Genomic DNA, 15,967 nt, shown 5'->3' on the forward strand with positions numbered 1-15,967 from the left:
TAAAGGAATGACTGTTGTTGGCAAATGCTCTGAGGTCTTCCTCACCTTTCCACCACCTCACCTGGGCACCAGCCCTGGGTGGAAGGAAAAAGGAAAAAGCAGGAGAGAGGGGGAAATAAGTGAGTGGTGTTTGTGGGCAGAGGCCACTCATTGCTTCAGGTGCCACAGAACATCTAAACCAGACATTTTAAAACTGTACTGTTTGTCACCTTAAACGTGGATGTACGTTTTATATTAAAGGTATGTAAGTTCTCTAGTAGAGACAAATCAGACAATGGCTGAAAGGGGCGGGGGGGAGGGCGGGAACTGGCCGTAAACACCAAGACCTTGAGGGAGCTTTTTGAGGTGATGTGAATACCCTGTACCAGGACTGTGATGGGGGTATACATTTGTCAAAACTCATCAAGCTGTACTCTTAAAGAAGGTGAATTTTACTGTAAAGTACCCCTCAATAAACCTAACGTTAAAATATGTGTATAAATGTTTAGTTCTGAAAGCCCTCCAGCAACATAAAGCAAAAATATTAAACCTAAAGCCCAATACTGGTCCCCACTCACCCCATAAACCAGCTGTACTCATTAACCACTTACAGAAAGGCCACACAAAGAAACTCGGTGCCCACCCCCACCCCACACCTGTTCCCCCCACCAATGCAAAGGGCCCAGTCAGGAGACAAGAGAGGGTACACATACTGCGAAAATCTTTCTTTTATTACTGTCTCTTGTGGCAAAATAACATTTTATACAAATAAGTCACCTAGTTTACTTTGGACACAAAGACAATACAAACTGGAATGGATCTTAGGTGAAGGGGAAAGAAGTGGAAGGAAAGATCAGGTCATTGATATTTCTTATACTCTGTGAAAAATAGATTTACAGGAAAAAATAGACTTTCACAACTTCAATGATTTTACACGATCCTTTGTAAAACGAGGGGTAAATCCACCTCCACCAGAGCCTTCTTGTGGCTGCGACATTCTGTAACTTGGAATATGAGTAACATGACCAACAACGGCCTCCTACCCCGGGGACAGCAGCACCCTCTGCATCAGGAAGCCTCGTGCGCTGGCTAGAAGCCTGTGCTGTGATTTTTAGAACAGACTGTCCCCATTCTCCAAACCTCACTGATGTCATGGTGACAACGGCCACCAGAAGACAGTGACTTTACAGAGAAAAAAAGAGTACCCGGGGGGCCGACCAGGGCTGGCAGTACACACTAAGCCAAGACTCACCCAATTTGTACATTAGACACAGCCTCTTAAATCCCTTCCAGAAATGAGTTCCACTTCAACTGAAAAAATAAGTTGAAGATTCCCCAGTCACTGCCATCTCAAGACTCTCCAGTCTATGGTTAGCCCCAACATCCCCAATCACTGCCCCATTTGAGAATCAGATGGCCCAAAGACTGTAGGTGTCTTCAGGAAGTCCTACAGGCCCTTGAAAACTGCTTTCTCTGCAGATAGCTCTGAGCTAACACATGAGTGGACAGCCCACTTAGCCAAGAACTACTTTTAGTTTTATTTCCTCTGTTTACTCTTCCAAACACAGAATGAAATAAACCAGGATCTTATTTGGAGAAGGTGGAAGGGCATCTTAGCCCAAAGGCTTCACAGGAAAAGAGAGGCTCTCTCCCAAGAGATTCCAAGGCAGAGGGAAAGGAACAAAAGAGGAGAGGAAGGGGTGCAGGCAGCAGGCCCCAGGGCACCAGATGGGCCTGCCAGTCTGCTGGAATGTGTTTCCTCCAGGAGCTACCTCTCAGATGCCAGCTCTGAACGAGGCATGGTCTCCCCATGCAGGTAGTTTCGTTCCTCCCACTATATCACTCACAAGATAAGAGCTCCCAACAGTCCAGACACCTTAATAACATGGCCTCCTGATTCAACTTCTGAGTGGTTCAGCTACTTTCAGAGAAAGTACGACTGCCAATTCTCTCAAGTCAGGTACAAAAGTCTGAATTTCAAACTCACCCTGGTTAACACCCCAGAGTCATAAATGCTTCTCAAGATTTCCTGAGTAGCTAGACACAAGAATCCAGAGTCCCAGATACAGAACACCAGACCTTCAGAAGATGGTAAATCCCTGTCCTGTTGGGCACAGATTGTGCACTTGGCCTCAAAATGGTCTCCGGTGAGACTAAGGCAAGCTAATGGGGAACAGAATACAGCACTATTCAAGCCAGAGTGCCTACCCCCTCTGGCCTCCTGGTCCTCCTAGCAAAAGCTACCACTGCAGATGAGAGCCCACTGGTCCTCAAGAGGCGGTCTGCCCCAGGGCACATTTCTAAGACACACTCTATTAAGCAGAGCTCTGGGCTCCAGAAACCACATCCTAGATAATAATTCAATATCAAATAATATAAACTCTCCTGACTGGGCTTCCGTCACAGAGAAGGGGTTACTCTGAAGCTTGACAGGAACACACAAACATGTTAGAGGAGCTGCAATGAGAAACAGAGGGTAAGGAGGCAGTGCTGATGTCTGTCCACAGATGAGGAGGGAATGAGGGCAATGCAGCTTTCCCCAGCAGCATATGGGACAGAGCCACACTTAAGGCACCTGGATTTGTAGTCAACTCCAGTTCTGAGATTCAGCCTGTCTGGTGATGTGTAACCCATTGTGCAAGGTGCACGGTCTCTTCCCTCCCTCAGTGGTTGGATCCAGCACCAGCAGACAGGGATAACCTAGGGCTTTCTCAGTGAGAAAGCTGCCAGCATCTGACACAATCCAGACAAATCAGCACAAAGCACTGAGCCAAGGTTCAAGGCCACTCACGCTCTAGAATCCAGCAGGGAGCAACACTGGTCAGTGAATGCACAGGGACTTCTGCAGCAAAGTGCTGGCCCTTCTTTCCCTGGCCCCACGTGGCCTTTCTCCCAAGCACCTTGGGAGACAGCTCTCCTGTCACAGTTACTGCGATGCCTCACTGTGACTATTACCACATAGCTAGGCTCCTCCTATAGCCTCCTTCCTATCAGTGCTAAATCCTGGCCGCAGCAACCATCTTAGAGAGGTTAGGCTGAGCATCTAGAGCCACCCACACTGTCAGACAACCACAGGGAGCTGAGGCAGCAAGAGTCCATCCAGTAAGGGCCCCAGGACAAAAGTAGCCCACAGGATGTGCGAAGACGCTCTTTTAAGAACACATCTCTCCAACAGGCCATCGCAGCCTATCTCAGCCTTTCCAAACAGCCGGCACCATTCCAACTAGCAGTTTGAAGGATGAGTTATGTGTTACTTAGGTCTGACCTGCCAGGATGGTTCCAGATACTACTGAAAATCCTCCTAAATAAGAAATCTACAAAGAGTTTCAGAGGCAAATCCCCATCAAAAGCCAATCCTCCAGGCTCTGCTGTGTAGAGAAAACGAAATCCCTCCTTTAAATGAGCTGCTGGTGTGTAACTATACTCTGCTCCAACACGAGCCAGATTAGCCCCGGGAGCCTGATTAACACTATTAGAAGTCTAACTGCACGTCACATACACTGGGAGCACCACTGACATTTTATGAAGCCTCCCAGAAAGAAGCCTAGAAATAAAAAACAAAACACAATAAGGCCTGCTCTGGCCTCGAGATATATTACTGTTCCAAGAGCAAAACAGACACATTCTGTTTCAGGAGATACTCAAAAGTCAGGAGCCAGGAGAAGCAGAGCAAGCTCATCTTCGTTCCAAAATGAGAACAGGAAGGCACTCCCAGGCTGAAACCTTGCTGTATCCCCAGGCTGAAACCCTTGCTGGCTGAGGATCCTGCAAGTCAGACAGATAAGCAGGCCTCCTCATAAAATGAATCTTTCCGTTTGGCAGCCTTACCCACCCCTAGTGCCTCAACTCTTGGCACCACCTCTTCCTTCCCCCTGCTTTCAAGTTTCTTTCCAGTTGGTTCAGGACTATGCACAGGCTGAGGTCAGACTGTGCTGACACCACCCCAGAAGTGAGAGGAGATGCCTGGAAGAGGCCTACGTTTCAGCTTCCCACAGCACCCAGGAACCTACAGAAGAGCTGCTAACCTGCAGGGAGGCCCACCAGAGCCTCCTCACGTGGGCACAGAAGTGCCTGGAGAGACCCAGACTTGTCAGGACAACTAGTAGGGAGCTATGACTACATGAAAATAAACTTTCTCTTATATCTTGATTCCAGGAGCCTTATCTTAATCTTTGACTTTACTGTAGTACCTCTGTGACATAAAGGGCAGGGAAAAAAAGAGAAGAAAAAATACTAGGGAAGAAAACACAGTACTGCTTGGCACCTCTCTTGGAGCACAGGAAACTGCCACCCCAGCCTTGGCTTCCTGGGGCCAGGTTCCAGATGTGTGTTGACAAACTGCAGCTTCAACCATCTCCGTGTGCCAGGACCCTGGGCCGCAGCAAAGCACCTCCCTTGTCCACTCCTGCAGCAGTTACTGGCCTCCATTATAGGCATAATCAGCCTTGTTGTGCATTATCAGCTTGTTGTCAACAAAGTAGAAGCTGTCAGAACGGGTCTCATAGGGATTTTCAATCATCAAACGAACTGCAAGTCAGGGGACAGAAAAAAGCAAAGATTTATGTGTGAGCCTGCCCCATGGGCTAGGTGGGAACAAACTTAGTACCCCCTCTAAAATTCATAAGCCAACTCTGCCAGAGAACATGAGTACACTACCCCAGAATAATGAGGTCAGAACAGAGAGAGCCAGCCCTTGAGAGCTGGGGAGAACTGGAGACCACAGAGGCCCCCTAACTGAACATGATATCCACTTCAACGTAAGGATGCAATCGACTCTCTTGACATGGTCCTCCTCGGTCATCTCCAGCCTGGATTCTTAGTCAGTACCCAGGGAAATGTGTTTACTTACCTTTTGCCAACATGGACCTCAACGGCTTATTTACTCTGTGCTTCTGGTCTGCTCCCCACCTCTAGACATTCTGGTCCAAATTCAGAAAGCTGTGCCTCACTCTGCCACTTCCCATGGGCACGCATGACAACCAAAGGAATCTTAGGTGTGCAGGAGTGCAGGGGGACAAATGGCAAGAAGACTTCTCTAGAGATGGCTCAGGTTATTAACTTGTAAATGATCCAGCAGAAGGTCTCCCTATCTTGGGATCCAGATTTAAACCTTCTGTTTGTTCAGGGAACTGCCCAGACTGCTTTACCCATACTCGAGAGTCAAGATAATGAAGTCCTGCGGGCCAGTCCTCCATGGGTGGCCAAGTGGTTAAGTTCGCACGCTCCGCTTTGGCGGCCCAGGGTTATGCTGGTTCAGATCCTGGGCGTGGACATGGCACCACTCATCAGGCCACGCTGAGACGGTGTCCCACATGCCACAACTAGAAGGACCCACAACTAAAATATACAACTATGTACTGGGGGGATTTGGGGAGAAAAAGCAGAAAGAAAAAAAAAAAGAAGATTGGCAACAGTTGTTAGCTCGGGTGCCAATCTTTAAAAAAAAAGGATAATGAAGTCACTACCTCTGATCAGTTCTGAGTGAGTGATCACATGCTATTTTGAGTTCTCAGGAGGAAATGCTATTGTTCACCACAGTTCTCACAAGGTGAAATTGTTTACAGTTGTTTGAACCCACCAAGGCCAAAGTTATTTGGTTTATAGCCAGAATACCGACCTCCATGCTCTTTTTGCTTATTTGGTTCCATGAATAAAAGTTATATTGCCTTGGGTAAAAACTTGAAATGCTATACATAATCTTTACGTATTCCAGCCCAGCTTGTGGAGCGGGGTTCAAACCAGGATGAGATGTTGTCATAAACATCCTGCCCCACATCTCAGCAATCCTCATTTTACCCAGGAACAGCACTGCCACACAAGTAAAGAATATCTGGTCTTCAGAACATGACAACTTTAAGAAACTGGGATTCCAAGAAAACTAGTCAGTGTTCCCCACCACCCAACTAAACTCCATCGCTAGTCACATAATCCCACTCACATCCTCATTGTTCTTGAGCAATTTTCCCTAATTACCAACAGAGGATGCTAACCTGGGATAGCTAGACCAAAGTCATAGAAACTGATCAAGCCCGTTCTTTCTAATTAAGTCCATCTCTTCCCTTGCCTAGCCTTCTCCCTCTGATGCCTTCCCCAGTTCTTCCTCCATACAACTACAGGATTACTCTTCCCAAAACACTGCATCCATCATGTCACTCCTTCTGCTCCAAAACCTGTGACAGCTCCTAATATTTCCTGCTGGATCTATCCTAATGGTTTACCTAATCAACATTCTGCTTGCAGAGAATGACAAAGAGGAGGTCCTCAGACCTATGATTCTATTTAGCCCAAAATTGCACACCTAGCTTTGATTAGGGAAAAGTGAAGGGCTAACAAAGAGTGCCAATGACTAGAACACAGTGGAAAACCATGACTGACAGTGGATAAGCGAGGTGCTTTATGGAACTGGAAACCCAGGGATTGTCATGGGCCTCCTCTCCTCTCCCTCGGTCACTCCCTTTCCCACCGCAGCCATCTAAAAAGGATGGCTTGTATTATTAAAACCTTTGATGCTCCCAGACAGGCAGAGTCAGAGTTTGAAACTTTAGACAGGAACAATAGGAAATGAGAAGCCTGGGGTCAAATGACTAGATATGTGCCACGTCACTATTTCCCTCCTCTGCAAAACAAGGGCGTTGGACCAGATGGATTTCAAGGTTTGTTCCTTCTAGCCCTAAGAATCTAGAATGCTGTAAAGTCAAGGGATACATACTGACATCCTCAGAAAGCTGGGGAAACTCATAGATATGTTCACAAGTGTTCCTACTGCTGGGGATGCAGAAGCCGAAATCAAAGTCAAAGTTTTTCAGCAAGCGTTCCCGGAAATAGTGCCGTTCGATCATCCGGAAGTTTGACACAGGTTTGTCTCCCACTGTGAATTCCACTCTGCAAAATAAATCTCTGTGAGCCTGACTTTGCCTCCTCCCTCCTCTAAAGCCAACCCAAAACCCAACCGAGAACATTCTCTGTGAACAAGCAGAATGTTCTCCCCTCAGGAAATACTGGTACTCACGTAGCCCCAACTGTCCGGAGGCGGAGAAATGCTGGTGTGAACTGATAACGGACGAAACGTCCTGCACTGATATCCACATCTCCACCTTCCTCCTCCTCCTCCTCCTCTTGGTCTGAAAGAGCACATAGAATCCTGGTGCCCCATCTTGGCACCACCAGTCCAAACAGCACAATCAATTAACAGTACCAACACCAACAGGAGGATGGCCAATATTGACTGTGCACTTGCTCTATGCCAGGCCCTGTGCTAAACACTGCATATAGTCCTTACAACAACCCTGTGAGGCATTCTAATTGTCTCCATTTTACAGCTCAGGAAGCTCAAGTTCAGAGAGGTTTAATAACATGTCCAAAGTCCCCCAAATAGTAAACAGAGGGAGCAGGGATCTGAATCCAGGTCCATCTGACTTGAAGCCTGTTCTTAAACGCTATTTGCATTTTATATAATTTGGGTGCTTGGGGGCTGTATCCTAAGGGTGAAGCCTGAAACATAAGCTGGGTACCAGGCCCCTGACATGGTCTATATTATACAGACTAGCTCTTCTGTTGACTAAGTTGACATACTAGCCACTAACCAAAAGAATGAGATTACAAAACTTGAAACTAGTCAAAAGGCACCTTCGAAGAATGCAAAAGTTTCTGACAGGCAGCAAATACAAACCCCTAGAAATAATTTTGTTATTTAAATGGAAGTCACTGACCTACAGCTTTGGGGTACTAAACTGCTTTGGACTAATACCTATTTCAGGCAATATCAGGCCCAACATTCTGAGCATCTGGGAAAAGGTGAAGCAGATGGGCAATGAAACAATGTGTGGGACCTGAACGAGCATCTATAAGGTTAATGAGGGTCTCTGGTCTAGTCCACTCCTGAACCCAGGAGACGAAAGATTTGTAAAATGAATCAGAGAACCATTCTAATGTGAACAAGGAGTTAGTTCCCTCTAGTAGCTATCCAGTGTTCAACAGGAATATTTTTTCTAGGTCTAGGCTGAATGTGGATGCAACATAAGCCCTTGTCAGCATCAAACATCTCTGCCTGTGACAAGCCCAAGAACACTGGGCAACCACATTGAGTTGGAGCTCAGAGCCAGAGGCTCTAAAGCACCGGCTCCAACAATGGATTCAGAGAGACTGAGCAAATCTTCTCACAGATTTGAACTCATCAAAATGCTACAGGAGGGGACCGATTCAGTGCGAGCACATTCTAAGTGAAACAAGATCCTTAAAGGTAAAGACTGGAGAAGTTGAAAATCAAGGTATTTTTACAGGATCTGCAGCTGACCTTCTTGAGACAGTTCAGGTTTGTACTGAAAAGACAACTCTGGGCCCAGTCTAATCCAAATCCACACACCTGAAGTAGCCCTGGGGTCCTCGAAACATCCTAAGTATTGAGACATGTACTTAGGGATGAGAACACCACAGACCCAGGAAGCTAGCTGACCCTGACCCTCCCAATACAAGCTAAGTACCCACAAGCTTGAGCCTTTAGACACCTTGGTCAATACCAGGTTATTGTAGCATAAAGAATACCAGGTGGGGGAGCCAGCCCGGTGGCGCAGCGGTTAAGTGTGCACATTCCGCTTTGGCAGCCTGGGGTTTGCCAGTTCAGATCCCAGGTGCAGATATGGCACCACTTGGCAACCATGCTGTGGTAGGCGTCCCACATATAAAGTAGAGGAAGATGGGCACGGATGTTAGCGCAGGGCTAATCTTCCTCAAAAACAAAACAAAACAAAACAAAAACAAAAGAATACCGGGTGGGGGGCCACCCTGGTGGTGTAGTGGTTACATTTGTGCGCTCTACTTTGGTGGCCCAGGGTTCTCAGGTCCAGATCCTGGGCACGGGCTTACACACTGCTCATCAAGCCAAGCTGTGGCAGTGCCCCACATACAAAAATACAGAGGAAGACTGGCACAGATGTTAGCTCAGGGACAATCTTCCTCACCAAAACAAAGAATACTGGGTGGGGTGAGGAGACCAGGGCTCTAGCTTTGGCTGGGCAATTAACCTGAGCTAAGACTTTCTCAGGAAAGTCTTTCAACTTACTTGGGCTACTAATACCTGCCTTATCAAATTTACATACTCTTTCTAAGTAGCAAATCAGACAAGAAAACTTTGCCAAAAGTGTTATTAATACAGACCTCGGCTGACACTCCGAGGGTTATCTGTGCTGGTGTTCCAATAACTAACTCCAGGGGGTGCTAAATCTCCATGATGTGCTCCAAAGACTTAAGTGTGGTCCCCTAGCCAGAAATGAATCACCCTCGAACTGCATCACAAGCACAGGAAATGTCTATTTAAGGCTAATTTAAGGAATCCCAAGGAGATGAGTTCAGAGGTCTGCACTTTCTGTTCATCCAGAAAATGGTGCAGATTAAAATCCAAACCAGGACTTACTGGGGAATATGGGACACTGTTTAAAGGAGAGTGAGACGGCAGGTGAAAGTGCCTCATAGTCTGGACTGGAATCCTCAGTATCATCCTCCCAGAGAGTTCCCAGGACTCAAGGCTCAGGTGAGCTTTCTTCATTAGAGTTCAGTTTCAAGGATTCCTTTCCTAACTGGAGGCAATATGGTAAGATGAAAGAGCACAGGACCTTAGGAAAGTTACTTGGAAATTCTGGGCCTCAGTTTCCTTCTCTGTAAAATGGGGATGACTCCTCACAGAGGTGTGAGGATTACATGAGCCGATGTAAATAGAAAGATGTAGAACACAGTGACCAGCACAGAGGAGATACTCAACAAACGTCAGCCTTGCAACACAGCCTCAAATCAGGCTGCAGGCCAGGCTCCGGGAGGAGGTCATGGAAGCAGGACATGCTGGAGTCCATGACACAGGATGCAACAGCACACAACAATTCAAGTGTCAAAGACTTTTTGTTCCAACTGTCAAGTGACCACTACAATATTAAGGCCTACCTGAAACACAAGGTTTGGCAATCTCAAAAAGCACTGTCCCTGTCTCCAAATCTCGAATTTTGAAGCGGGTGAAATCAATACTGTAGACGTTGTCTTCAGGTTTACATAAATAATCTGAAAATGAGAGAGAGACCAATGCCATTAAATAACCCTCCAAGGGCCCAGGCCAACAGACAGAAAGAAACTCAGGCTTTCAGACCAAGCTGAATCCTGAAAGCAGTAAGTGAACTTAGGAGCAAATCCTCCCCCGCAACCCCCGTTGCGACTAGTTGAGGCCACAGTCCCAGGCTGTGACATACCATGAAGCAGAGGCACCTAGGTGAGCCATACTCAATTGCTGGTTCACACAAATTGTGAGATACTAAGTATCTATAATTTTAAAATGCAAAGCTTTTGAGGAACATAGTCAAAGAGGAAAAGTTAACAGACACAGCCTACCAGGCCGCGGGACCTGACCCTAGCATCCACCTCCGTCTCCTATTCTCCCTTCCCAGGCTCCCTCCAGGCACACTGGCCACCTGTTTAACCTCCTCTGGCTAAACTCACTTCTGCCTGCGAGACTCTGCAGCAGTGGTGACTTCTCCCTGACACATCGCTCCCAGACTTGTCCACGGCTGGCTCCCTCTTGTCATGCTGGTTCCAGCAAATGTCACCCAAGTGAGGCCTCTCAGACCTTTCTACCCAGTGACCCCCCCCCAACCCTCCCTCACAACCCCCTGCTGTGTTTCACTCCAGCACTTGCTCTTTCATTTCTCGTGTCTTTGCTGTCATGCTTTTATCCATCTCCCCTCCACACTGTGAGCTCTTGGCAGGCAGGGACCACGGAGTGGTTTTCAGCCCTGCACTTAGGCCCACCAGGGCACCTGGCCCAGGGTGAGGTCTCGGTGCACAACTGCTGAATGAATAAATGGGAAGATCTTGTACCCTTCCTTCTGTTTTTGACCAGCTCAGATTGTGGCGATAAATGCTAGTAATAGGAGGTGCAAGTTGTTTGAAGCAGAGGGACATCCAGAAAGGTCTCTACATGAGTCTTCGCTGCTCCTCTAGCTCAAGTGAAGCTCAGCAGGCACTGTGTAATTTTAAGCTGTACGGCACAATAATCTCATATATATATATATATATATATATTGCATAAGGATTGCCGTAATAAGTTAACACTCATTACCAAAAAATAAATTTTTTTTCTTGGTATGAGAAGTTTCAGGATTTACTCTCTTAGCAGCTTTCAAATATGCCACACTGCATATTAACTTATACAGTGCTGTATGCCAATTATATCTCAATAAAACTGAACCAAAAAAACAGCAATCCTCCAAAACTACCATTTCTTTATTTCTCAAGTTTTGAAGTGAACTCAGGTTTTTTTCCTTACACAATCCACTTAAAATACATCCAAAAACTTCCTCTTATGTTATAAGCAAAAGTTGTATGGAGAGAGTTAGGGGATCCAAGAAAGAAAAAAACAGTATGGACTTAGTTTGGACAAAAGATTATCATAACACTTTTAGAAACAGAGATAGTAAAAGGTGATTTCTTTGGAAACACTTAAAAAATGGCCTATAAACCTTTCATGATCTATCAACTTGAATATCACAACAGGACAGAACTTTCTTAAAAATCCATTTTAAAACATTTATCCTGGAGGCCGGCCTGGTGGTATAATGGTTAAGTTTGTGCGCTCTGCTTCAGTGGCCCAGGGTTCACGGGTTCGGATCTGGGAACAGACCTACACACTGCTCACCAAGCCATGCTGTGGCAGCATCCCACATAGAAAATAAAGATTGGCACAGATGTTAGCTCAGGGCCAATCTTCCTCACCAAAGAAAATAAATAAATAAATAACATAAAAAATAAAACATTTATCCTGATCTAATGGCTAATACAGTGCTTGCTTGTTTCGTCATATCACAAAGCAGAGATCTGCAAACTTTTTCTGTAAAGGGCCAGATCATATTTAGGCTTTGCGGCCACACAGTCTCTGTCACAACTACTCCACTCTGTCACAGCAAAAGCAGCCACAGACAACATACAAATGAATGAGTGTGGTTGTATTCCAATAAAACTATTGGACATTGAAATATGAGTTGTATATAACCGTGTGTCACAAGATCTTTTTCCCAACCATTTAAAAATGTAAAAACCATTCTTAGCTCATGGCCTGTACAAAATCAGGACACACCTACACAGGCAGTAGGACAGATTTGCTGGTGAGGGCATTACGCCAAAGTGAAGTATAACCTACAACAATCTGAACAGCTAATCAAAAGAGTACTGATCACAGAAAATTTCACTGACTTCTTCTACCCTGACTCCTGAAAGAATCTCTGCTACAACTCATTTTGGCTCTTTATCTTATCTTGCCTGCTTGTGTCAGCTGTTTCATATTTTACAAGCTGTCTCTCCAGTAAGATGGCAAACTTGAGAGCTACTAATTATTCTGCAACTCCCCAAAAGGCTGAGATGGGTTCTGCATCTTTAGAGGGTACTCAATTAATAACTTGCTGAATGGGACAGACTCTAGGAAGAGTAATCCAGAGGTCACCAGGCTCTGACCTGTGACTTTCTCCAATAAGCTGCTGAGATGGGTCTGAGCAATAGCACCAATCCCAAGCTCCTACACAGGACCCGAGTGGCCACCGAGGATGCTGCTTAGGCTCAGGTGTTAGAACGGCCTGATTCCCCTCTGATATCAGGAGAAAGCATGAGGTTAGAAAGGTCAGGTGATGAGCATTTCTGTACCTTCAGAGGCCCCAAATGAAAAGTGGGTCAGAACAGAAGGAGCTTTTTCACAATGTTTCAATGAAACTGAATAGCAAGACCCTCTAAATCTGTACTCAGGCATGCAAAGGACAGTCCCAACCCAAACAGCGATGGAAAATGGAGACATCAAAATATATAGAATCAAAGAAGAACTATTTTAGGAGATGGGAAATTCCTTCCGTACAGGCTGGACCAAGGCCCACCCCCCAAACTCCCATCCCCAAATCACTGCAGCTGCCACCAGCCCCGAGGTACACCTGAGCAGCCCCGGGCTGCCTACTAAATGGTTTCAGCAGATAAGACTGAGGTAGCCTGAGATCCATCAAGCCAGCGCTGGTGCTGCAGGGTTACAAGCCTGGAGGACAGGGCAAGCAGGGTCTGACCAGGTGACTGTAAACGCTGGAGGGGAAACAGCAAGACAAAGTGCATCAGGTCAGGGCTTGGCTTGGAAGAGAACAGAAGAAGCGAGGTGAACCAGGACAGGGAGTGGGCAATATATTTCTTCCCACCCTTCCTTCTGTCAATGAAAAGGTGCAGGATGGTTGCATTTTATGCAAGAAACGCATTTCGGAAACCCTGACACAATTCTTAATTTACTAGAACAAGTGTCAAAAGCAGGATTCACATTTTGGATTTTGCACATAAACTGAAACTTTATTAACGTACTTTATTTTATGTGGCACAGTTTTAAATTTGCATGAAATGCCACGGCAATGTGTTGGAGGAAGGAAGAGGCCCCTGTACACAAAAGGGGGACCCTTGAAACCAAAAGGGATAGAGGGCCAAGGCAGGCTGGACAGAGCCCGGAGAAGGGGAGGGGCACGCGGAGAAAACAGGTAGGGTGGGCTGGCAGAGGCCGCAGAAGCTGGAAGCAGACAGGTTGAGGGGGCCTGGCCGAACAGGAACTTGACTGAGAGCTGGGGGCTTCCAGGCTTAGGGATCGGCGGCCGGGCCGGCTCAGGAGGATCGGGTTACGCTGCAGGGGGCCCCGACCTAAGCAGGTCCAGCTGAGGAGGGGAGCGGCCCGGCCCGAGGCCCAGCTGGCGCGGCGGGACGCGGGGAACGCAGTCAAGCTCAGGGGACCCCTTCCCAAGCAGGTCTAGGCGAGGGGGCGCGCAGACCAGACCCTGCGGGGCAGTGGGCAGCGCGGCCTGGCCGGCAGGGGAGCCCAGGTGGACCCCCGGGCCGGTCGAGCGCCCGGCTCCGGCGAAGGCTACCAGGGGCCCGCGGCCCGGCGCGAGGGGAGGGCGCGGCCGGCCCGGCACTCACTCTCGGTGACCCGGCTGAGGCGCAGGACGTGCTCGGGCCGGATGGCGTCCAGAGCCAGCAGCTCCTGCTCCGTGACCGCCGCCCCGAGGCCGGCGTCGGCGTGGTGAGGCGCCTGCCGCCGCGCCTTGAGCCGGTTCAGGACGCCGCCGCCCGCCTTCTTCTTCTCCTCCTTGCCAGCCACCAGCGCCCCGGACCCCGCCGCCGAGCCAGCGGCCGCAGCCTTCGAGTTCGACCCGCTCATCGCGCCGCCGCCAAGATGGCCGCCGCCTCCGCAGCGCCGTAACTATGGAGAGCGGGGGCGGGGCCGGGCGGCACCTGGGGGCGGGGCCTGCGGCCGCCGCGCCGTGACCCGCCAGGTGGTGAGCCCCGGACTCGCCGTCAGGCCCCGAGATCGCCCCAAATGTTTTAAAAATATTTCCTATGGTCAAATGACTTCCTGTCATATAAACTGTCGAGGGGGCATCTTGAGAAAATGTTTTTTAATCTGTAGCATAGAAGATGGAGTACAACAGTGCTTGCTATGCAAAGGCAGCTTTCCACTTAGATTCCCATTTCTAAACCCTGCTGTGCCAGGCTTTGGGCTAGACACCGGGCTAGGCTACAGGGGACGTAAGAATATGAATGAGGGCAGGGATTGGGTCTGCCTCACGCATCACAGCATTCGGGCGGTCCAGCTAATGTCTGACACAGAGTAAGCGCTCAATAATGATTGAATGAATGAGGGAGGGAAAGTCCCACTATCGAGGAGCTCCCCCTTTGTTGGGGAAGACTGTGAAGTACATAATTCACTATGTGCCCCTTCCTCTTGACCAGCTCAGTGTGAATGAACTAGAAGACAAACCAGATTGCTGACTGCTCTACCACGTACAGCAAAAGTACTACCGGAGTACACAAGAGTGGTCTGTGGGATCAGGGAGAGGCTTCACAGGGGTGACATCTGCACGGAGCCTTGGAAGTTAACCATGATTTCACCAATTGGAGTGGGGAGGCCGGGAGATCAGGCTGCCCTCTTACACCCCAAGTGGCTCCGTCTCTAGGGATTCTGAGCCACACTCTTCTGCGCTGGAGGCCTGAGCCTGACTGATGGAAAGTGTGTCTGCTAGGTCTGATGTCACCCCTCAGCAAGGCTTGGACTAGAATGAAACTCCACCCACCTCCCCACCATCAGCCTCAAGACTTGATTTATGACAAGCCTTGGTGAGTCCCTCTCACCAGATGTGAGGGGCTGATAGGCCTAGCCTGGTTCCTGGACAAAATCCAAACCCGACTCCACCCCAGCTGCCTAGCCTGGTGGGACAGTATGTGACCAAGCTTTATCTAAATGCTGTCCTGTCTTTGAGAGATTGCCACCGGGTGGCACTTACCAAACTGTTCAGGGAAATTTTAATAGATGTGTACAAAGAATTGAAGTCTTTCCCATTGCAAACAACTCTTTTTAAACCACTCAGCAGCGAGTAGTTACTGAAGAATTTCCAGAACATTTTTTTTAAAGATTGGCACCTGAGCTAACATCTGTTGCAAATCTTTTTCTTCTTCTTCTCCCCAAAGCCCCCCAGTATATAGTTGTATATTCTAGTTGCAGGTCCTTCTGGCTCTGCAATGTGGGATGCTGCTTCATCATGGCTTAATGAGTGGGGCTAGGTCCGGGCCCAGGAGCCGAACCAGTGAAACCCTGGGCAGCCGAAGCCAAGTACGCAAAATGAACCACTCAGCCGTGGGGATGCCCCCTCCAGAACTTTTAATGTGCTACTTGATTGTGAATTACCAAGAGGAGGGCTTAGCATGCAACCACTTCCCACGCTCATTTGCCCTTTGAACGTTTATTCTCAGAGCACCAGGACTAGAGTTACCTGGATGCCAGCTTTTGTCTCTCTAGGGATGATAACAAATGTATTAACTCTTTCACCTGCAATTCCACATCCAGGAATTTAGCCTACATTAACGCACAAAGATGTTTACCAGAGGACCATTTGTTTAACATTGAAAACTTAGAGTAAATTTTCCACTCATGTTATGCAGCTGTTAAAAA

At 47.9% G+C, this 15,967-nt stretch overlaps 1 protein-coding gene across 2 annotated transcripts; it reads right to left on the reverse strand.

Annotated features, from left to right (window-relative positions):
• Positions 1-689: 689 nt before the first annotated feature.
• Positions 690-14,626, reverse strand: UNC119B (unc-119 lipid binding chaperone B). Of its 2 annotated transcripts, XR_011420798.1 has the most exons (6): positions 13,939-14,514; positions 9,910-10,023; positions 6,989-7,100; positions 6,689-6,861; positions 4,244-4,506; positions 690-3,744 (listed from the first exon to the last, which is right to left on the reverse strand). XR_011420798.1 is itself a non-coding variant. In XM_023647022.2 (5 exons), the coding sequence occupies exons 1-5, from the start codon at positions 14,177-14,179 to the stop codon at positions 4,394-4,396; spliced, it is 753 nt and encodes a 250-aa protein (XP_023502790.1). In that variant the 5' UTR covers positions 14,180-14,626; the 3' UTR covers positions 690-4,393. The 2 variants fall into 2 exon arrangements, 1 of the variants encoding a protein (XP_023502790.1); XM_023647022.2 differs by having other exon boundaries at positions 690-4,506; positions 13,939-14,626.
• Positions 14,627-15,967: the final 1,341 nt, after the last annotated feature.

This window comes from Equus caballus, chromosome 8, assembly GCF_041296265.1.
Source record: "Equus caballus isolate H_3958 breed thoroughbred chromosome 8, TB-T2T, whole genome shotgun sequence".
NCBI classification, from domain to species: domain Eukaryota; kingdom Metazoa; phylum Chordata; class Mammalia; order Perissodactyla; family Equidae; genus Equus; species Equus caballus.

Coding starts and splice junctions, on each gene's coding strand:
- UNC119B (XM_023647022.2), bottom strand. CDS start 14,179: ATGAGCGGGTCGAACTCGAAGGCTGCGGCCGCTGGCTCGGCGGCGGGG. Junction 10,024..13,938: donor CCTCAGCCGGGTCACCGAGA/GTGAGTGCCGGG, acceptor TCTCATTTTCAG/ATTATTTATGTAAACCTGAA. Junction 4,507..6,688: donor CCAGCTTTCTGAGGATGTCA/GTATGTATCCCT, acceptor CCTGACTTGCAG/TTCGTTTGATGATTGAAAAT.